Raw genomic sequence first — 23,907 nt, 5'->3', positions numbered from 1 at the left:
TGCGTTTTAAAGTTCATTCTAGGAATTATTGCTAATGAGCTTGCTGCCATGCAAATGGCACTGAACAGTAGATTTTCAAAACCGGGAATGCACTATGGTTTTTGTGAATTTTCGTGACAATTCACAGTCAAATTAACAAAAGACACAAATTATTTTGTTATATACTTTTATACTTGAATGTCTTGTTTATTCTAAAGTGAGAAAAGGGACTTAGGAACACAACCATGTTATATTTACATGTGATATATTTTCATTCTCTCTGGAGAGACTTAATTAGAAAAGAAATATTTGACTCAGGGGAGAAAATATTTTTGGTGTCTTAATAAAAATAGTATAGTTTCTTAAGGAAACTTTAAAAAAAGACAGTGAGTACACTGCAGTTCAGCCTTTAATAGTTCCAGATGGTCAATGCTCTAAAAGGACACCCCCTCTATTCTTTTATCGTGACCCTGAGGTCACAAATTATCTCTAAGATGTAAGAGCCATTCGTTTTTCTGAACAGTCAGGTTGTTGTTTAGCACTATCCATCCAACTTATCTTGGGCCAAACCTCAGCAATGACAGAGGTAACTGATTAGCCCAAAACGTAGCCAAAGAAATAAATGTCTATTGCTTTAAGCATTTCAGACAGTCCTTCGTAGTTATAAACAAGAGAACTATTCTGAGGTCTAAATGATGGCAGACAGCTGTAGTGATGGAGGTTGATAGGGAACATCATCAGGCACGATTTCCCTATTCTTGAAATGTAAAAAAAAGAAAAGAAGAAGAAAGAAAGAAAATTTTAAAAACTTTTAAGACTTTTAACAAGTGAAGAATTTATCATGTCAATTTGCTATATTCAAACATATGTTCAAACACCCTTTCTGTTAAAAAAAGTATTTTCCATTATGATAATGAAATTGCCTTGAAACTGCGTAGACAACAATACACAAAATAATGTAATATACTAAATAAAGTAATAAGGTTAATTTCTTTCCTGCTGTTACTAAATTCATGCTAACAGTCTCTCTTCAGCTTGACATCAATTAATGATTTTAATTCTAGACTCTTGTCACAGTGTTCACTACCCTTCTCTCTAATTAAAATGGATGATGCATGATGAAGATAAAACACACAAGACTTCTGTTCTTGTAACATTTCTGTTCATTAGGATTTTTGCTTTTACAATAAATGGCTTTTAGCACTAATTGCAGTAGAGTAAGATGAAAATAACTGTTTTATGGCTATGAAGTATGGTCTTTATAAAGCTAGAAAAGGTACAGGCATGAGGATCACTACTGAGTGACCCACTCCTCGGGATGGAAATCAATGGCGTACTTAAGTTAGTTATATCCCAAATATTTCACCTCCAAAGTTACAAAACTTCAATACATGGAACACCCATGGTGCATTTTTCAGAATATTCCAAGAAACTGAAATTGACCTGTAGTGATGTTAATTTTTAAAAAATGCTGTAAATGTGTACAGAAGATAACATATACTAATATCAGTCTACCAGAAAAAATTAAAATGAATTTTGGATTGCTACATATTAGATAGTTGTTAAATATCTTCAAAACAATGTTTAAGATCTTACAATCAACTCTTTTGGGAAACATTTTACCCCCAACTCATTGCACTGCCATCCAGAAGCCTCATTCTGGGAACAAAGTTCCTGGAGGATCTTTTCCCCCACAGTATTTCCTTTCTCTAAAAATCAGTATTACAGACATTCATCAAATAAAACCTAAAGGTATGGCAGAATGAAATTTAAACTACAAGATAACTGAAAGGAATGGTTCAATACAATAGCAGTTTGTGTCAACTGAATGAATGCCCTATTTGCCGCTCAAAACACCTCAGCAAATGGCGGACTTCGGAAATAGTGGGTTCAACTCATCAATCCTTCAGTTCTCCCTGCTATGGAAATCTAACTGCCACCTCCCAATATGCATGCTTCCAATTTGGCGTCTATGCCGAATTCCCAAAAGGGGAACAACATTCCACTACATGTCTTACTTTGAAAACAGTCCTATTTTAAGTGGGATTTTAACCTCTTTGTAATACTGAGGTAAAAGTGGACTGAGAAGAAAAAACTTCCATATTCTAAATGGGTCCCGAAAAAAACTTTTTCATGAGGAGGACCAACTGTTTTGAAGGCACGTTTCCCATTCAAGGAAAGAAGGCCAGGTTAGAGATCTACAGAGGAATCATATGATAGGTGGGGGAAGTTAGGCTTCATCCCTTAATGTTCAAGTGAAATGATATCAGTTTTGAAATATAAAATGGCTAAAAGTTGAAAAAGAGATCAAAGTAGTCAAAGAGATACCCTAATGGCTAATACAACTACAATTTGTAAAGAATCCAAGGAGTCAGAAGAATGCCTCCTCCCTGTGAGCCCCTGTGCCTAAGCATGGGTGTAGAATTTGTCCACTTTGCTAAATACATAAGTTCTTGGGAACTAGACCCCAAATGACCATTTCCAGGGAGTGTTCATTATTAACTCTAGCCTGTCAATCTATCCCCTTCCCAAAGCTCTGCAGTTACCTATTTTCACACTGATTATATTGCTTTGCATCAATTTTCTAATGTTAACAGGCTTAAATCTTTTCTCCCTCTTAACAAATACAAGGGATCCCTGAGAGAGGGTACGACAACATAATACAAAATTTATACCATCATGTTGTGTACTTAACATATTGTGAAACAAAAACTTCTCTTTTACACTGATTAATGGAACACTAGAATAATATTTCACAAACACACACACACACACACACACACACACACACTCCTATACATACTCATTCACTCACATTATGTTCTGACTTTCACAAGTATCAAAGCACCTTCAGTTATTTCCAACTCGAAGAGATGTTGCAATGCCAAATACATCTAAGACAGCTCTCATCAAATATAAAATTGCCTTTTCTTACTCCAGTTACAGTCTATCAACAAAATTCATCAATACACACACACACACACCCCCAAGGCTTAATGTGCCCAAATATTGGTCTAAGTAAGTGAACTTCCACATAGTCAATAGATTCTTTAAAATTTCTGTTCCCCTGCAACAATAAATTTTTCTAAAAAATGCCTGATGGAACTAATCTCAGTGATTCAAGCTAACTTTTCTGAAGGATTCAAGAGGTCAGAGAAAATATGAAAAGCTCTTCTATAGAATAGAAAAATGTATATTTTCCATTAAAAGGTTAATTTTCAAAAGTTGAGCCTTGTTCAAATGACAATATACAATCTAAATGCAAAGATCATCCAGGTTATCTGGGTTCTACTGTCAGAATTCAGGGAGCCTGAATACTAAGTTTCAAGCCAAAATGAGTGAAAATTTCTTTTTTCTTTCAGATGCACAGGGAATACACCTATTACTGCTTTCTTGATTGTTCCTCCTATAATTTCACGAACTTTCCGTTCATGCACTTTAAACATACTTTACTACTACATTATGATATTTTAAAATGTTAATTTCTGCAAAAACTAATAAACATATATCATCTTTTGAAAAGGATTTTGCCAACTAAGAAACACCACAAAAAAGTTTTTATCAAAATTTCAAGTAATTATGTAAAGCAGATATTGGAAACAATTGGTAAAACCAAAAAAAGAAATGCTGGTGAATAGGAACCACGTGCACAAATGCTGCACAGAGTTGCAAATGAGGCACCAAGAAGGGGGAGTACCACTTGTGGGCACAAACAGTTCAATGGCCTAGTACTGAAAACACAAAGCTTTTAAGAGTGATTATCACTTTGAATAATGGAACATTTTAAGCCATACATTTCCTTAGCAGCTTTATAAATATCCTTCACATACTGGGAGAATTTCGTAAGACATTCATTTACCTTTTTCATGCCTCCACTAGAAGCATTCAGTCCCCTTGAAAATACTTCCAAGTACAACTTACTACATAGATAACAGATAAGAATATCAGAATAGGTATCCCTTGCTGAGTAACTACAAAACACAAGCCAGTTAACATTATGTCTAAATTTCATTTAATAGAATGAATAACATATGAGGTAAATTTTGAGAGTTGGGGAATCTGGCCAGATACTGCAGCTTTTCATCTTTCAGACCTCCTCTTTCCTTCTTTCTGTCCTTCCTTCCCATCCATCCATCTGTTCATACAGACTTGGCCTTGTTCCAGAAAAAGTTCAACATGATTTTCTAAGAATGTATGAAAATGCAAGATAATGGACTCTGAGAAACAAACTGAGGGTTCTAGAGGGGAGGGGGGTGGGGGGATGGGGTAGCCTGGTGATGGGTATTAAAGAGGGCATGTACTGAATGGAGCACTGGGCGTTATACGCAATGAATCATGGAACACTACATCAAAAACTAATGATGTAATGTATGGTGATTAACATAACAAAATAAAATAAAATAAAATAAAATAAAATGCAAGATAAATCAAAATGAAAATAGATGTGGGGCACCTGGGTGGCTCAGTCAGTTAAGCGTCCAACTCCTGATTTCGGCTCAGGTCATGATCTCAGGGTCGTGAGATTGAGCCCCGAGTCAGGCTCCATGCTCAGCGGGAAGCCTGCTTGAGATTCTCCCTCTCCCTCTGCCCTTCCCCCTGCTCGTGCATTCTCTCTCTCTCTCTAAAATAAGTGAATAAATTTGAAAAAAATGAAAATAGATTTAGCTTTTTAAAGGTACGCATGTGTGGAAATACATATTTTATAGGAAATAAATTAGAAAGGCATAGACCAGTATGTTAACAGTGGTATTATGACAGATAAATTTTTATTTTCCAGTTCTAAATTTATGTTTTTTCTTTCAAATTTTCTATAGATAGAATTAGAATACATTAGAATTAGACCTTAAAAAGGTATGTGTTTTAAACGGGTGAAAAACATGTGGGAAAGAGAAAACAGAAAATCAAAGTTCAGGAATAGATGCCTAACTACACAAAACAGAAGCCATGATGTAGAAGCAGTTCCCAAACACAGGCTCTACACTTGCTCACGATTCTACGGAACAGTCAACCCGGAGTTCCACAGCCAGTCAGATGAGGGAGCCGGATATGGCGGACCCAGGAGCCAATGGCCTTGCTTGCCACCAGTATTTCCCCAGTGACTGAATTCTGAGAGATGTTGGTATTTCACAGAAAACAAGTGAAGGGGGATGTTCTGTGAATAAATAAGTTAGGAAATGAGGGATCTCTATTCATTTCTTGGTGATTCACAATGTACATTAACCAAAGTAGGGTTTTGAGAAATAATGGAGTAAAGAAGTATGCATAAATTGGTTTAACCAAGTGTTTCTCAAACATATTTGCATATGGAACCCTTTTTCGGCTACTAAACACTGTTTGGGGAACTCCCACACCACACAGCTTATATGTCAACCTTTAGAGCCTAAGTAGAGATACCACTGGAGCACAAACACAACAGAAAGCCAAATGTTACTTTGGACACTTGGTCAACATAATGGTAGGGAAGTGGGCCTGAGTGACACAGATCACTGAATTAAATATGTTCTGTTTTGGGTTTGGAGCCCAATCCTTCTGAGTGGTGGAAAAGAGCCAACAGGGGCTTTGTCCCTTAGCATGCCCGAAAGACAAACCAGAAAGAACAGTAAGCACTGAATTCATCCTTCAGCTCCAAATACACATCACTCTGCTTCGTTCCCCCACCTAGCCCAACAGTGGCCAATAGCATCTCTGAAAGGCTAAGGTGCCTCGGTTTGGAGCCTGGAGCTAGAAGTCAAAATAGCACATCACAGGATCAGCTAACTTTACCCTTGGCGTTACCCCCATTCTCCCCGCTTCTCAGGAAGACAGCCTGGGCATGCAGGCCTGGGTTGTTGGCAGGGCACGACGAGTAGAGTCAGAGGACAGAGCCATGCTGGGGTCTTCCTCATCCATTTCTCCTAGGAGGACAGCATTTATTCAAGACCCCACCCCCCAGGGATGGCAGCAAGTGGAAAGAGAGGGGGAGAAGTTAGCAAGGATGAAGTCAAATTTAATCTCAGACCCATGCTCAGAGGAATCTAATTCACGTTCACCATCTAAATAGATCTTAACCTTATAGGAAAACATATTTCAATTCTATTCATTGTCCTTTCACTTGTTCCATATTTATAACTTGAGTCATATTCAGACTTCATGGATGTGTATGGACAAAAATATTTTTGTATATGGACATGTCATAATTAATAACCAGGGGATGTGAAGTTTTCTATTTTTATATGAAATAAGCCAAAATAATTTTGGGGACTCAAATAGCTACAGTGGTAAATGATGTTAAAGGAGGTGCTTCACTACTCATCTGCTAGTACTCATCATAGCAAAAGCTATGATGAGAATATAAGCAGTGCTTTATTTATTTTTATCTATTCCTCCACCCAAATTCTTCCCAAAGAGGTTGTAATTTCCATTCTCAAAGCATCACCAATGCCAACAGACAGACAGAAAGGAGGACATACAAAAGAAGGCTTGCCCTACCCAAATAACAAACACTAAACAAGCTCCACTTATGTAATTCAGTAAGTCTCATGATTCACTCGCTCTATTACAAGATCCACAAGTTTAAATAAAACATACTTGTAAAAACTGTTACTAAAATACAAAGTCAGAGTGTAACAGTTTTCTTAAATTATGAAGCTAATTGATTTTTTTTAATGCACCATTCACTTGTTCCTTGACCCTAAAAGATTTTTATTCTAGGCCTCCTGTACATTGTAAATTCATTATGACCAACCTAGTTCCCAGAAGTATTGCATCATTAGAGGTACAGAGATGGAGATTAAAAGCAAAACTGAAAGTGAACTGTGCCTTAGGCAAATTAATAATACAAGTGAAACCACTATGTAAAAAATTGTTTGGCTGCAAAAACTTGACTATGCATTATAACAAGTATCTTGGAAAATGTTGATAGAATTCTGCATTGAAGCACAGGAATCATCTTAAACTGCAAGAAAAGGATATAGCAAATATGAACAATGGTATGGGATTAATGAAGCTATCCCCTATGGTTGGCATCAAGATAGGGGAGAAGTATAATGTTTCTATCACTCAGATTGTTCTCTAGCTAAATCACATTATTTGCCTGTGGATAAATCTGAGCACATACATTTAGCTGGTGTACACTTTCTTCTATACTCTCTTAGGATAAAAGTTTATAGTACTGAGCAATTAAATGCCATATTGTACACACTAAGGAATACTGTGTGCCCAGGCCTGACAACAGTGAGCTTATTAATAAGTTTGCGGATCTTGAAACTGGTGAGGATTAGAAAGAGTCCTAGAGAGCAAGAAAATGGAAGGATTGGAAAAAAAACTGGGAAAGAACCAGAAGAATAAACCCAGATTTGCATCACAAATTACAAGTCCCTATTCTTCCCACGTATTTATTTAATACTCTGAAAAGCTACAGAGAATCAGAGTAACTATCCTAGCCTAAAGCCTCAGACGTGGGAGAAAGATGAATGGAAAAATATCCAAACATTAATCTCTTCTAAAGAAAACCATGGTAGAATATTCTTTCTAGTTCTTTCATTCATTAAGAGTAAGACTTGAAAGTGCCCCAACTCTAGAATTGTTAGCAAGAATCTGGAGTTGAAGACGCTGGGCTCTGATCTTAGCTATGGACAATGTTTAGTCTTTTCGCCTTAATCAAGGCACCCTCATTACCCGGATTATTCAAAGTACAACTGCCAGGCATACTGTCTCTTGCTGTGGGGGTTCTGAAACTGCGAAGTAAAGGATCCAGAGGGGCTCGCTGTGAGCCTGTAAACTCCAATAACAGAAGTGCGAGGCGGCTTTCTCATCCCCTGGGAATTACAGCAAGAGAAATTCTAATCACTTATAGAAATGGTTTTCAATTATCTGCTTAAAGAAACTTCTCATTCATTTCACTGGTCTTTGGGTTCTTACCATGGAATGACTCAACAACAGATAACAATCCTTCTGGAAGAGATGCAATCAAATTTAAGTGGAAAATGTCACAAAATAGGATAGGGAAATAGAGAAAAAAAGAAACAAATGTCAGGTTTGAGAGGAAACAACATAGCAAGAAAGTGTTATCAATTCTTATTATAAATCAAAATATTTTAAATGAAAGATAAAAATTCAAAGTTTTATTTCCAGAGAAATAGTCTTAAAAATTATCATAAAATGCTATGTACTCGTAAACGAATGAAATGGAATTGTAACTATTTCTTTGTGATTTTAAAAGTGATCATAAATTCAGTCTTAATGCTTATTTAATTCATCTAATATGCTCTACTACCTTCTAGGCAAAGATCTTAACTCAACCATTAAAATTCACTTAATGCCTCAAAAAAATATATGTTTTTTTCTTTGAATCTTTCTTTACATTTTATTTATCCCACAACCATCAGTGTTTGGACTGATACAGAAAAACTAAAAACTCATTGAGTATAAATTCTTCATATTTAAAAAAAAAAAGAAAAGAAAAAAGAGTAGAAAGGACAAAAAGCTCTATCTGATGAGGTTTAATCAAATGACTGAAGTCTACCTCTCCTGCTCCTGCTTCATTCGTATCCTCTCCTCTTCTGACGTAAGGGAGTCCTGTATTTTTATTTTACCCGTTTTCTCAATCTTGTCATCTTTTCGATGTTTGCCAAACCTGTTGATAACAAAAAATTCTAACTTGTCAATATATACAAAATGAGTTTTCATTCTTTTGTGACAAAGACATATTTACTCAATGAAATGCGACCTTCCTCAAAATGAGGGCCAAAAGGTCTCCTGCAATTCTCCGGTTTTTTCCCAATATGAATATTTTCAATCAGATTATTGGATTCATTTTTAATTAGAACTTTCTAGAGACAACCCTTTTGAAAATGGCCTCAATCCCCATTTTTCCTTTGGCGAAACAAAAATAAACAACAATTTAGCAGTTCATCCTTACTGAACAATTAATAAATGTATAGGGCTGAGTGCTGAATACTTCAAAAGCTAGAGGCCAAAAAATCTGCATTAGAATGGGTTGTTCTTATGACTAAAGAATGGTAATCCACAATCATCTACTTAATAATATCTCCATAAACAACTATTCTTATTTTCACAGTCAGATTTATTGGAAACATTCATCATAGTTTAAAAACTGACAAACAAGGCTATGTTTGCATGGTTTAAAGTACAAAGGATAATTTACACTGCTATAACACTTTGAGCTTATTAAGTTGAAAGCTTTAAGGCATTCTCATCAAATACTATTCTGAAATCCGATGAAAAGCAATCGCTGAATGTGGCATCTTTGCCTTCGAAATCTGTATCTGATCAAAAACAAACATGAGGAACAGACACATGATTCAAAACTGGTCCACACAAACTTTCACAGATGGCCACGGAGCTGGAGGCTCTCTGTGAAAACACTAATACTCTGTTCTGGCATCCAAAATATCTCAGGAGCCTAGATTTGCTATCAATTCTGTTGCTTTCCTCTAAAAAAGACCATGTTGCCTGGAATGCATGCACTACATACCCTCAAATAATACTCATCTTAGTGACTTAGTCACCAGATATTTCAAAAAAGAAATCTTTTATAGACAGTTACTCAACTAAGCATTCATAAATATATAAAATATATCGAGTATTTCTTTCAGAGGACAAAGTAGGGATCTAGCTTATGCTGAACAATTAATCATATTGAAAAGGAGAAGAGTTAAAATTAAAAAAAAAAAAAAAGGTAGTCCAAAACTGCTATAAAAGAGAAAAAAGGTATTTTAATTAATGGCCGGGTTGGTAGTATAGGTCTTTCTTCTATTAACATATATCTGATTTCAAATACTGGTTTATACATGAAGTGTACATGGGAATATCTTACACGTTTACCAAAGTAACACAGTTTGCAAAGGGGTTTATAAATAAGGAAGGGAGAGCATTCTTAAAATGTTAAAATAGAAAAAAGTTAAAATACTACCACCACTCTTCTTTTAAAAATTATGTATATTATTAGAGAGCATTCAAAACTGCCTATAAAATTAACTTCAATAAAGCAAATCTATCCTTAAATTGTAATGGTATTTAGAAATTGGAAGATCGTTCCAATTGTGAGAAAGAACAAAAGAAAAAGAAGAAAAAAAATCCCTAAGAACTTAAGCCCAGAATCTGACCACTTCTCGCAAGGGATAAAATATGCACTATACTTTTAAAACAAATACAAAGCACTAAAAATAAAAACTTTCTCTTTCCTTTATTTTTGTCAATATGTCAATAATGCCTAAGAGTTAGGCATAATGACTGACTTTATAGAATGAATTAATAAATAAATGAAAGAGCGAACATAAAAAACTGATACATCTCAGTAGGAGTCAACATCTAAAACATAATGTTCATTCATTTGACAAAAATTGATTAAGCATCTACAGGGGGTTCAGGAGAGAGGACAGGGCTGGACAAATTAATCTGAGCATCATCAGCATGTAGATGGTATTTAAAGCCCCCATGAATTCCCATCCTGAAAATTCTGCAACACTGAAGCATCTGGAAATATAAAATGTATTAAATTCTAACTTCAAGAAAAGTGTAAGTTCAAATCTTATGCATGATATTTACTTATAAGAGAGCTTCCTAAAGGTAAATCGTTTTAACCATGTAGTTTTTCAGTTCATAAATATCCCTCAAATGATACAACGTTACCATGTTGACCTGTTTTGTTCGGCTTTTAAAGATGTGTGCTGGTTCACATTCTCGATTACACACATTCAAACCTGTATCCTATTTAAGAAGCACTATGCCATGACACAAGATACACAGTTGACCCTTAAACAACATGGATCCACTTATACCCAGACTTTTTTTTATAAATATAGTACAGTACTGTAAATATATTTTCTCCTCCTTATGTTTTTCTTAATAACATTCTCTTTTCTCTAGCTTACTTTATTGTAAGAATACAACATAATATTAACACATATATAAAATATGTGTTAGTTGACTATTTATGTTCTCAGTAAGGTCAATAGTTGGCTATTAGTAGTTGAGTTTATGAGGAGGCAAAAGTTACACATGGATTTTCAACTGCACAGGGGGTTGGCACCCCAATCCCTGTGTTGTTTAAGAGTCAACTGTGTATCTATCTGTACCAAAAGGTATAGTTTAATCTCATGAGAAGATCATGTACATCATTCCTTTGAGTTAATAACATGAGGGAAAATTGAGAGTGGTTGACTTTTCCATGTTTTAAAACAGTTTAGATATTTTTGGTCCCAAACCTAACACTGAGTTTAATTAGCTATGTTAGATCTTTTTTTTAATGATCTCGGCCCTACTTTGTGGAAAAAGTTTCAGTTTTAGATCTCAATCTATCAACTTTCATCTTAAGTATACATGATTAAAAAGAATAAAAAAGAGTTAATCCTGACTCAGATTTAAGAACTGAATTTTTTCTCATTTGTTTGATATTAAAATATTAGTGTCCTAGGCTGCCCTGAATCGCCAGAATATACTGTTTTATTATTTGTAAATTTATTATCAAACTGTTACAGTATACTTGTCTTCTGAAATTATAAATTCAAGACTGATATATTAAAAAGCAAAGAAAGCACAGATAAAATGTTTATAGGTTAGCATTTGGACATTTCCCTTAATGCCTGCTTTAGTTAATTATGTGATTTCTTTAAGGCATACTATAAAAGCACAGCATATTATTTTATAATTGGGGTAAAAATGAATCCCTTAGCTGTAATTTTTTGACAGAATAAAATAAAGACTGTAGGTGAAAAAAATATACCAACTGTTCTAGAGTGTAAAAAGAAAAAGAACGTAGCTACGCCCTCATTCACTCTCATTGCCAATATACTGTAGTGTTCTCTTAATTTGTAGTTATTTAATTCTTCCTGCAAAGAGGGGTACCCTCTTCCTGCAAAGAGGGGTACAACTTTCAGCTACACATGTACTTTCAAAGTCAGTTTCACAGCTGGAATCAGTGATCAACCTATGAAGACAATCATTTAATAGCAAGCTGCTTAAAACTTGGAAGATTTCAACTACATTTATTTTATTATCTTTTAAAAGCCACAGATGAATTTCGAATGGGTCACGTTCCAAAGAATGGCAAGGCTGAAAAAAATCATGTACTAATGGTATGTCCAGGAAGCAAACCCATTTTCAGCAAAGGATCAGTTTTGGAACTGCCTTCTGACTAACCTACCCCCTCAAACATGTTCAAACGGAAAACTCCACCATGCAATGGGTGTGACGCTAGAACAGAAAGTGGTCATGGACCTACCACCCCAGGAAGAATTTGCTATTCATATCTTAGGATATATTAATGTAAGGGAATGACTTTTTAAAAACATGGACATGGGGGTGCTGGGGTGACTCAGTCAGTTAAGTGTCTGACTTTTGATTTCAGCTCAGGTCATGATCTCAGGGTCCTGGGATGGAGCCCCAAGATAGACTCAGCGCTCAGCAGGGAGTCTGCTTGAGATTCTCTCTCCCTTTCCCCTTGCCCCCCGCCCCGTTCATGTGCTCACTCACTCTCTCTCAAAAAACAAAAACAAAACACAAAACAAAAAAAACATGGAGACAAAAAGAAAAACAGAAGCTTGAGAAAAAGTTGATAGAGAAAAATTTCAGAGGTACTGCTTCATGAAGAAGGCACAGTGAAAAAAATGCCACCGAGCCACTGAAGACTCCTTCACAACAAGATACAGCCGGATGAGCCCTGTCTTACCAGAGGAGAATTGATTGTAACATTTCTTAAACATATGGCTTTCTTCATAAAGAATACAGCATTGTTTTCATTCAGCTAAAGTAATCTCCAAGTAATCTGCTAAATGGGTTTCACTATGACGCGTTACAAATGAGATCACTGCCGTCTGCCAGATCGGCCATATTTATTACTATAGTAAAGAATAATAGGCAAAACATGCACTTGTTGATGAAAGAGGAAAGAGAAAAGAAAAAGAACAACAAAGGATTGCAACAAAATTCTGTTGTTTTCATATAGAAAGGACTGTCATTAAAAATTTACTGGTAAGAGTTTCGTGCTATTGAACCATCATTTCAGTTTTTAAATATTAACCTAATTCTCTCTGCAGTACAAATAATATTGAAATATCTTACTTTAATATTACTACTAAAATTAGAGACCTTCAGAAAAAATTATGCTGAGTGATATAACACACAGCATCCTACTATAAATAAAATAAAAATATAATTGGATTTATAATGAATGGATTTTCCTAGTATCGTATTTGAAAATGTGATATAGTAGAAGTCTTAAAAATCTTCTTCCATCCTTAAAAATAGATGAACAGAATACCCAGCACCAATTAGCTTGTAATCTTTGAGGAACAATTTTTGAAAATCACTGAAATGTCACCTAGAAAGTTGGTATTTGTCACTAATTACCAAGGTCTTCATTTCTAAGGAGGGCTTTGTTATAATACTTGCCTTACTATTTACCCTAATGAACGTGTAGGTTAAGTGATACTGCTTGCCTAGGGGAGAGAACTGAAATGGTTCAAATACAAATTTAGTGTCAGTGATTAGAAGCCACCCACCCTCCCCCAACTTCTCCACTGGAGTGGCCAACATTTAACTCAATACCCTGCCCTGCATTTTGCCCCTCATTTTTATATATTTGCAGCATCACATGACTTAATCACTTCCTTTCTCTGGGAACTCATTCTCTTTCTGGAACCTTCCAGGTGCTTCTCGCAGACACAGTTAGTTTAGCCATTGTGCTAACCTGTCTTTGACCACTGCCTGATGTGATAATGCTGCCATTTACCCTAAAGATCCTTGACAGAAACCAGCTGTGCAATGAGCTGGATTCAAGATTCTGTACAGCAAAACTGAATACCCTGTCCTGTGTTATTCCTGTGTTCCAATCAAACTCTCTGAAATGCCTCGGGAACACACTGCTCACTCAAATCAAAGCAAAATCGTGAGTTTTTAACACTATTCCTCTATTGTCCTTTTGTGTCGTACTTTTCCTAAATGGTTTTGATCCAGGTTTCTCCAGAAAATCTTTTTAATTGATTCTGGCTCAATCTTTTCACACATTCTTGGTGTCAGCATTGAGTTCTCTCAACCCATCACTCTGGTCTCTAACACAATTGTGAACTTATTTTTTTAAGATTTTATTTATTTATTTGTCAGAGAGAGAGAGAAAGCACAAGCAGGGGGAGTGGCAGGCAGAGGGAAAAGCAGGCTCCCTGCTGAGCAAGGAGCCCAATGCGGGACTCAATCCCAGGACCCTGGGATCATGACCTGAGCCGAAGGCAGACGCTTAACCGACTGAGCCACCCAGGCGTCCTTATGAACTTATTTTTGTCTTAAAGCCTTAAATTGTTCTAAATTTTAGTTGAAAAAAAAATCTAGCTATATATCTTTGTATATTGTTCTATTGCACTCTTACCCATATGCACTGAAGGTATACAGGCACATTTCTGAAAATCAAAGTCTAAAGATTGGTCACCCCATTCAATGTCTGTATTTGACAAACAAAGAAACTGAGGCCGAAGGGGTATGCAGAGCTGCCCAAAGTCACATTGCAAGCTAGGAATAGAGTTTAGGTCACCTCATAGCTAGTTTAAGAGATCTCAGTGGATCTGAACTTGGATACTCCTACAGAAATTGAAATTCCCAGACCTACGAAGTTCACTTTGTGTAAATCCTAAGTGAAACATATAACTGAACACCTGTTGAATGCTCTTTTGATTACTTAATTACATTTAACTAGAATTTATTGAATTTTTATTATGTACTTTATCTCATTGATTTCCACAACCAGCATGTGAGATAGGTGTTATCATCCTCCTCTTTAGGAGAAACCTCAGGGGAATTTAATGATTTCACAGGCCATATAGCCAGGAAGTAGCAAAGCCAGACTTTAGACCCAAGACGCTTTTTACCACACCCAGCCACCTCAAAAACTTAAGGAACCAAAGAAAGTCAGTCACTCTTATGCTTTTATAAACTCAGAGCAGCTGGTTAAACCATCTTTGTGGAAATAAATGAGATATATCTTGCACTTCCTGCAGCAATGAGGTCCAAAGGACATTGTTCCCAAATGGAACTTGTCTATGAAGGCCAGGAACCTGGACTCAAGGTCAAGAACTGATCCCCAACCGTTGGAAAGGATCATAAAAACTACCCACATACCCATTGCTAGGACACTGTCAATATTTCTAAATACAACAATACTCCACAAGTCAAAATTGTCTGTACTGACATATGCAAATTCTGCCAGGCAACAGCAGAAGCATGTCAAACTGTCCAAACCCAATCAGAGGGTAAAACAGCAAGAACTCACCGCGTGCATTTATCTTTTAGAATAACGCACTCACAGCTTCTAGCACTATTTTGTGTGTGTGTGTGCCTCAGCCTCCATTTTATAAATAAGAAAAAAACAAGTCACTTCTAACATGTCCTTCCCATATCGGATCTTACATATTTTAGTGACATTTTAAGAAATCGCTAGCATGATAGCACACTGATTTGCTCAGCAGTAGATTGTGGCAATGCTGGATGAATCAGGGAAGAGAAGGCTGATTATGAAAAGCAGAAAGCTCCTATTTAGGCAAAAAAAAATCTTGGTAATCAACAATGATGAGAACGGAGGCTTAGAAAGGGTACATGACAACTTGATAGTGCTTTTATAAAATGGGATGCAGTTTTAACTTGGCGGAGTTTAGCAGGGGTTCTCTTTAAAAGGAAATTCACAAACTTGAGAACCATTATTTGATTGTGTACGGTTTTCATCAGTGCTAGTCTGATTAGATTTAATAAACTAAATTTGGGTTGCTTGACATCCAGAAGAAAAAAACTTTTTTTTTTTAAAAGAAATTATAGCTTCTATTTAACCAAGCTAGAACAGCCTTTAGACATGCAGTGTATGTACCCTTAATGGACAATACACCCTTTTCAGGACTCCCATTAAGTGTCCTTATAAGTGCACTCTTCCCCTGGTGTAGCCTGCGTTATCTAATCAAGGATGCACTGATATGCCTAGTAACCCTACACTTCAGGAGTCCTGGAAGGATATGGAACAAGGAAATATTAAAACAACAATGAAGAAATTGAACACAGCACATTATCAATGTTAATTTTACAAGAATCATTATAAATCCCAAATAACTTAAACAACACCAAACCCAAACCCAAACCCCCCCCCCCCCACACACATACAAGACCACAGGATCTAGATAGAAAGACTTAAGAAAAAAAAAGCAAACACAGTAATCCTTCAAAACACAAGATAAATACATAAATAACTCTGAAATAATATTTATAATCTGTACTTAGAGCCATTCAAAGAAAATGACAGAAGATGAGTGGAAGTATATCTTAATTATGATGTTAAAGCTTTTCAGGCATCAGCTAATTTATGGACTACATGACGTAGTTTCTGTAGCAACTAAATACCCTTTGTAAAATGGGGTCAATTAGTAATTACTGTTCCATACAAGATTTTTGTAAGGCTGATACACCTTATTTTTTTTCAACATATACCCACACAGGTAATCAAACCACAAAAACCCCATAACACCAAACATGCAGATGCAAATAATACACAGAGTATATTTTTTTTGTTTCCCCTTTACCTACATTGACTTTATAATAAATGATATATATATATAATATATAAAATAAACACACACACACCTAAACATAATAAAAACAACACATAATTCTGATTTTTTCTAAATGCTTAATTTGGCATTGAAATCAGTCATGTCCACTTACAATGATTTTGCAAGTGCCTTTCACACAACTACTTCTCTGGACCCTTTCTTTACTACTATACTCCTAATTCTTGCACTGTTCATTTTAATGCTTTACTGTTTCATAATACAATACTCCAAATTGCAAATTACACTTGGCTCAAGAAGTGATTATGAAAAATACTATCACTGCTGCCTTTGCTCGAATAACTCTGATAATAATGAGAGATTGATTGAGCTCTAAGCAGCCCAAGTGATGAGAAGGGTCAATTTGAACATTTCTATTAAGCTTCTTTTGTTAAATCCAACACTTTGCCAGGTCAGAGGCAAATAATCATACCCTACATCTGGTTACCATGGTTTTCCTTTTCCTAAAGCATCAGAACAATTTAGTAAGTGGTACTGCCCCAAAGGCAGTCCCCATAAGAAATGCTAATGAGACCTAAGTCAAAAAACACATCTATTCAAAAGAGCACTTGAAAAAAAGAAAAAGTAAAAGGTAGAAAGATGATTTACTCTACACCTTTTCTTCTATTAGGACAAAGAATCAGGAGTATTTAGTACCAGAGATAATCCTAATAACTTCTGTTCCCATCTGCCTGATACTCAAATTGGCATCCACGTTGTAAATGCTTCTGCGACAATGCAAACACATGCACAATTAGGAATATCTTTTTTGAGTTGGAAATATTCACCCTCCATTAAGTATGCACTGCAAGTCAAATTCCAAGTTTTCACTACTGATAGGAGATATTTAGTTACGGGTGTATGTTCTATACTTCTATTGTTTACAGAGCAAAGGGAAGTGACAACAACAGAAAATATGATCACTGACGACTGGGGGAGGAGAGGGGCAGAGACCTTTTGTACAGCTCCTGGAAACTTTGAAAGATTAAAACTTCCCCAAAGATCTCATTATCTGTAAAGTTAAGGTGTCAGTCAGCACTTTTTTCTGTTGATGAGAGGAAACAATTTCTGTTGATTCACATTTCTTAGAGAACGCTCTCTACAGAGTAAATTAAGAGGCACCGATGTTCATTTTTTATCTTTTGCATATTCGGATTTAATAGTAGGGAGCTGACACATTTGACAAGGCCCAACGGAGGGCTCTGCGGGGCATGAGCTGGAGGCCCCCCTAACTCTGGGAGCAGAGAAGAGCAAGCAGAATCCTGCAGAGGCCGCTGGCTGCCCAGGCCTCCCTGAATCACCCCATCCTCTCAAGGAACGACGGCCTCAGGGTCCCATAGTTGGGTAAAGTCAGTGTTCCTGCAGCATGCCTCAGGCCTGGTGAGTTCCCCACATCCAGGAGAGGACGGGGTGACACAGGGAAAAGGGCCATGGCCCCTCTCCAGAAAAGCTCCTTTCCTCTTCCGCGCCATGATTCACTCCACCGGGGGGATGCACAGCACTGCCTCAGTGTTGACTCAACTGTGGCTCAGAACGCAGCTGGTGAGTATGATCTGAAATCTTGGGATGGCTCCGGGGCTCAAGTGACAAGGCCTCAGAGTAAGGAGACATGTTTACTGTCTCATCTCCAATCAGCACAGCCCCCACGGAACAGGGAACATGAAATGTGACAAATGACAAACCACCACATTTTCCTTATTTGACGAAATAGTTCAACAAGTGTTTAAATATAGAACTTGTTGATTTGTGCACTGGCCTGGAATTCCTCTCACTCCAGCTTATTTCCGTCTCCTCAGCACTGTCTCGTCTGCACGGCCTGCTGTGTGGTCTCAGGATCCACCGACTCCCCGGCAGACGCAAGCCAAAAAGCCCAGCTCTGCAAGAGTGCCCCTGTTTGTCCAAGAAACCGTCCTGGAACCAGAGCCAATACCACGGATATCAGTTTAAATTCTCAAGTCTCCCCAGTTATGGTTGCTTTTACGGGAGATCATTATGCTCCTTTTCCTTGGCTGAAGTTTGAAAATGTCTGGCCAAAACGAGTATGTATAATCATGGGGTATTAGCAAATGTCACTTTATTGAGGATAGTATATAATACAAAGAGAGACACTTCTACCCAAAGGATAGAAATAACCCATACATCCTTTTTAGCAAAAGCACCCAGAATACCTATCTAGAAACTAATAAACTAATGCAGGAATAAGTAATCTAAGGGAAGAAAAGCCTGTGAGAAAAGAACTTAAATAACACGAGCTGACAGATGCACAGCACCTTACAATTCCAAAAAGCCTTCCATCCATATTCTTTCATTTAGTCCTTAGAAGAACATGAGAAGGAGATGTGTGAACGGGAACTTGAGGCTGAGGGGTGGCGGGGCTGGGTTGGGAAGACAGAGCTTCAAATCCACATCCCCGATTCTTTCTACCACAGAATCCTCTTCCCCCCCTTAGACTAACCTCAGCGTCTTTGAATGCCTCTTAGGTTCCTCATGTTATTTTATATGCTGGCAGTTCATGAAGTAAAATCTTTATTTAGGACACTGAAATCATACTAAAAATAAACTTTAAGAGAGATCACTATGTAAGCATCTTCGACGGTCAAACACCAGATAGACTGCAACATACTTGAAATTTTCAGTGTAATTTTAACTCTTAAGCATCCACCAAAATGCACAGGGCAGGGTTCCTCCACACAGAACAATAACTGAAATGAGCTGCTCACGGGGATCCAAGGACAACCTGACATAAGACACAGAAGCATTTGGGCAGCTTGTCTGAAGATCAACAACTCAAGTACATGTCACAGAGCCGTTGGGACTGGGCAGGGGCAGTGTTTTTCCAACCTTGGCATTCTTGAAATTTTGGTGCAGACAATCCTGTGCAGTGGGGGGTGGGGGACTCTCTTGTGCATCATAGGATGTTCAGCAGTATCCGTGGCCTCTAACCATACCTGCCGCTAGCACCCCTCCCTGTGGATGACAACCAAGTAAGTCATCAGACACTGCCAGAAGTCTAGGGAACAAAACCCTGGGGGTTGAGGACCACTGGGCTAGGGTTTCAGATAAACAACAAAGTTCAATGAGACATCTTCATTATTTACAAAGAATAAGAAGAGGACTCACAGGATAGTAAAAGGTATATCCTCACCCCACAATGCCCCATTTATTTCAGGACTACTTCCTAAACACTAAAGAAAGAAGTCTCCTTCTACTGAGATGGTTAAGGTTGAATGCAGATGACCCTCTAAGTCCCAGAAAGCAAGATCTAGCATGCTGTAAGCCAAGAATACATTTGGGGAATGTATCCATAAAAACCAGTTAGGTTAAAAAGGCACCGAAGTCAGTATAATCAATATTAGGACAATGATTAAGAGTTTGTATTCCAAAATCAGAAAGACATAGGTTATTTGACGTATGACAATTGGCACTATTAAATAATAAAAATACTATCTATAAAAGATAGTAGCAAAGATAAATGCAATCATGTTTTAAAGCATGTAGCACCCTGTAGGCAGAAATCACCACTCAATAAATAATAGAAGGGCGCCTGGGTGGGTCAGTCGGTTGGGCATCTGCCTTCAGCTCAGGTCATGATCCCGGAGTCCCCGGATCGAGCCCCACATCAGTCTCCCTGCTCAGCGGGGATTCTGCTTCTCCCTCCACCCCTCATCCCCTCACCCCGCTCTCTCGTGCTCTCTCTCTCTCAAATAAATAAAATCTTAAATAAATAAATAAATAAATAAATAAATAAATAAATAATAGATATGATTTTCTAACAAAAATACCTATATATTCCTTCCTTCCTCCATGTCTACGTAGCTCCTCTAGGCTAAGTTGGGAAGATTGTGACCATTTCAAGTGGTAGATATAATAAGGTTTTCTCGTATTTGTGGCCCACTCCCTGTCTTTCTGGTTCAGCCTACATGATCGGGCCAGTCAACGTTGGTCTTGGCCAGCACAGTAGAAGGAGGGTGAAGAGCAGCCCAGTGCTATAAAGCTGATGCAATTTCAGAGGCCTGAGACCACCTGCCTTCAGAAACAGTGACTCGGAACGGTAGTTCCCAGGAGCAGACCCTCCACAGCAGGTGCTGCTGACATCCACTCTCCTTGTCCTCCTCAGAAATGGAACCCTGATTTGGCAGGGACAGGAAATGTGCCTACTTGAGATAAAACTACTTTCCCCAGCCTCCTTTGAGAACGGAAACAGAAGACAGTAGAAGACAGTTACGAGCCTAGATGCTGGAGCCAGATTTCTGGGTCAAAATCCCAGCTTTGCCTTACTAGCTATGTGACTCACAGCCGCGCGACTCACCCTGCTTGGACAACTCGTGTAACCTCTCTGAGCTTCAATTTCCTCTTTAGTAAAATGCAACCACCCTCATAGGTTTATATGGAGAATTAAATGAATTATACATGCACTCTGCATTGACACCAATAAGCTCTCAATAAATATTAACTATTTTATCATTATTGTTATTGTTAAATTCTGGCTCATAGAAATCGATATGGGACTTCTGGGAATGATCCGTAGAAAGGGGACTGATTCCACTGAAAGCTCCCTTTCCCCCTTCCTGCTTCCTCTTGCTTAGAATTCTGACAAGATGGCTAGAGCTGTAACCGTGAAGTGACCACCAGGGTAGAAATACATGTGTAAGACACTCGTGTTCATCGTGACATTATTCACACAAGCTAAAAGATGGATGCAGACTAAGGGTCTGTCGATGGATGAATGGATAAACAAAATGTGAGAGATACACAGAGTGGAATATTATTCAGCCTTAAAAAGGAAGGAAATCCCATCATATGCTACAACATGGATAGATCTGGAGGACATTATGCTAAGAGAAATCAGCCTGTGACATAAATACTGAACGATTCCCCTTATATGAAGTATCTAGAATAGTCAAATTCAGAGAGACAGAAAACAGAATGGTGGTTGTTACGGGTGGGAGAGGGGGAAAAGGGTTTGGTGTTTAAAGGACACAGAGTTTCAGTTGTGTGAGATGAAAAGAGTTCTGGGGGCGGACGGTAATGACAATCACACGGCAATGTGAATGTTAATGCCCCTGAACGGTACGCTTCAAAATGGTTAAGATGGTAAACATTATGGCTATTTTACCACAATTAAAAAAATAAAGAAAAATGTAGTAAGGATGGCTGAATAAACAGAAGCGGGTGACACTGTTGACACTCTGGACCCAGCATTCAAGTCTTGGACTGCCTATCTCCAAACTTCTTTTAAATTAGAGACAAAATAAGCCTTGTTTCGTTTAAACGACAGTTCCTTGGGTCTGTGCTGCAACCAAAACAATTTGTCACAGATAAAGTCATGGAGATAAGAAGGCAAGAAAGAGAGTTTCCTTTCATATATTTGGCTTTCCAAACAGAAAAGGAAATTACATTCTTCACAGCATCTTTGTAAGTGATCCCACCCTCCCATCAATACCTCACTATTTAGCCCCACTGTTCCCAGAAACTAATTTGCTCTTCAAGATGTCACCCTCAAGGTCAACCCAGGTGGCCAACAGGTGGCAGGAGGGAGCCAGCAGCCTCTTGGAAGAGTATAAGAGCAGAATTAATGGAAACAACTGAAAATAACCACCCACAAGAAGCCTCATCTCTTTAGGCCAACGCTGCAATTCCAGCTGAAAGACTTTCAGTATGAAATCGAAAAGAAAACAATCTTCCATGAGTCAGAAATGATTTTCATTTTCTCCTCATTGTTTCTGGTGCTATTTGGATATGTTACAGTTGGTGACTAGAGACTCCTTCACACACTTTCTATTACCTTGGCTGCTAATAAGTGTTTCTCTCTAACTGAGATGGCTGCCCGTCAGCCGCATGTTTACACAGAACAGAGGACACTTCTAAGTGAAAAGGGGTTTTCCCATGGCTGACCAGACCACCTGGAAATAGTATGAAAATTCTGCTTTAGTGAATTACCTAACTTCCATCTCACAAAAAAAATAACATTCAAAGGGATTTTGCCAGACTCCATAGAGAGGGGTCTACTCTAAGAGTAAAAGCACAGAATTTTGACAGTAAAGACCCACCTGTATAAAACTATACTTAAATGTGGGACCTTTCCAAAAAAGAGTTCCATAGGGAAAACATTATATACATTTTTTTCTATTTGTTCAGGAAAATTGAGAAGGCAGATCTAAAATCTTAGTAGTAAACTCTCTAAGGACTGTAATGGTATCTATGACCAAACAACAGCTAACTAGTTTTCTACTTTTTAAAAAATAATACTTAGTTTATAATATTTTATTATTGAAAATATAAAAGAAATCAAAATCGTGTCACAGCAGGAAATACACATAATTCTGTACTTTCATGGGAAATATATTCCCAGAAAGAAATCTAGTTGAAATGTTTTTGAATGCAACAATGACTACAAAGTGCATAATATACAGAATGATTCATGATATTAAAAATGCCTATAAAAATAATAAAAAGTTTTTAAAAATGATGCAGATAGGCAGAGCACAGCTAGGAATCCTTCAGAAAAGGCAACAAACTAAAAATAATGGGCACACACTCAATATACCAATTTCAGTAGTTTACATAAAGCATTAATAGTTTGAATATATCCTGAACTTTATATTCCCTTGCATAGAACATAAAAGATGAACAGTGTTGCCTTAAAACACAAAGATATCTGTAAATGGTAAATCAGTTTGTTCTTTTTTTTTTTTTTTTTTTTAGAAGCCACGGGAATGGAAGCACTCATGAATCTTGAGAAAATAGGTCCTGGGAAACAGAGTCTGAGAATGTATGCAAGTATAGAGTGAGGACTCCTGCTTATGTGTTATAATGGTTAAATGTCACAATTAAAAAAAAAAAAAAAAAGGCTTTCAAAAAAGGTAATTTTAAAGTTGGCACTGTGAGGAACCAAGCTATTTATTTGACCTAAGTACTTTTATTGTTTTGTAAACATGAGAGAAAACTGGAACTAAGGTCCTATTATAATTTAGAGCAGCTGATGTCATCAGGATCCACACTCACTCTGGTCACATGCTCAGCAGTAACACACCTGCCAACACATAGGAGGAAAGACAAAACGGAGAGAGGGAATGAGCAATTCTCTCACCACAGAAGGAAGAACTGATCCCACAGTCAACAAAACCAATCATTAAATTTGTTTCTCCTCCAAGTTATATTTTGCTAAACAATTTACTTAAAAAAATTAATCCCTCATCCTAATTTCTGTAATTCTTTGTGAAGATTTGCAACTGGGATTACTACGTCACTTAAAATGTTATTTCTATTGCTCAAAAATATAGAAATCTGGCACAGGTTTCTGTGTTTGTGTAGAGAGTGTTGGAAAAAAAGAGTTTGCTTCTTACAACAG

At 37.3% G+C, this 23,907-nt stretch overlaps 1 protein-coding gene across 1 annotated transcript in view; it reads right to left on the bottom strand.

The window, feature by feature from the left end:
- Positions 1-23,907, bottom strand: part of PARD3 (par-3 family cell polarity regulator) — a 647,142-nt gene that overhangs the window by 156,335 nt on the left and 466,900 nt on the right. The window contains exon 20 of the mRNA XM_032395672.1: positions 8,483-8,650. Within this exon, the coding sequence (XP_032251563.1) occupies positions 8,483-8,650 (168 nt within the window). The remainder of the gene's footprint in view (positions 1-8,482; positions 8,651-23,907) is intronic.

This window comes from Phoca vitulina, unplaced genomic scaffold, assembly GCF_004348235.1.
Source record: "Phoca vitulina isolate PV1807 unplaced genomic scaffold, GSC_HSeal_1.0 scaffold86, whole genome shotgun sequence".
In the NCBI taxonomy this organism is placed as follows: Eukaryota; Metazoa; Chordata; class Mammalia; order Carnivora; family Phocidae; genus Phoca; species Phoca vitulina.
This window is presented reverse-complemented; position numbering and strand designations above follow the sequence as displayed.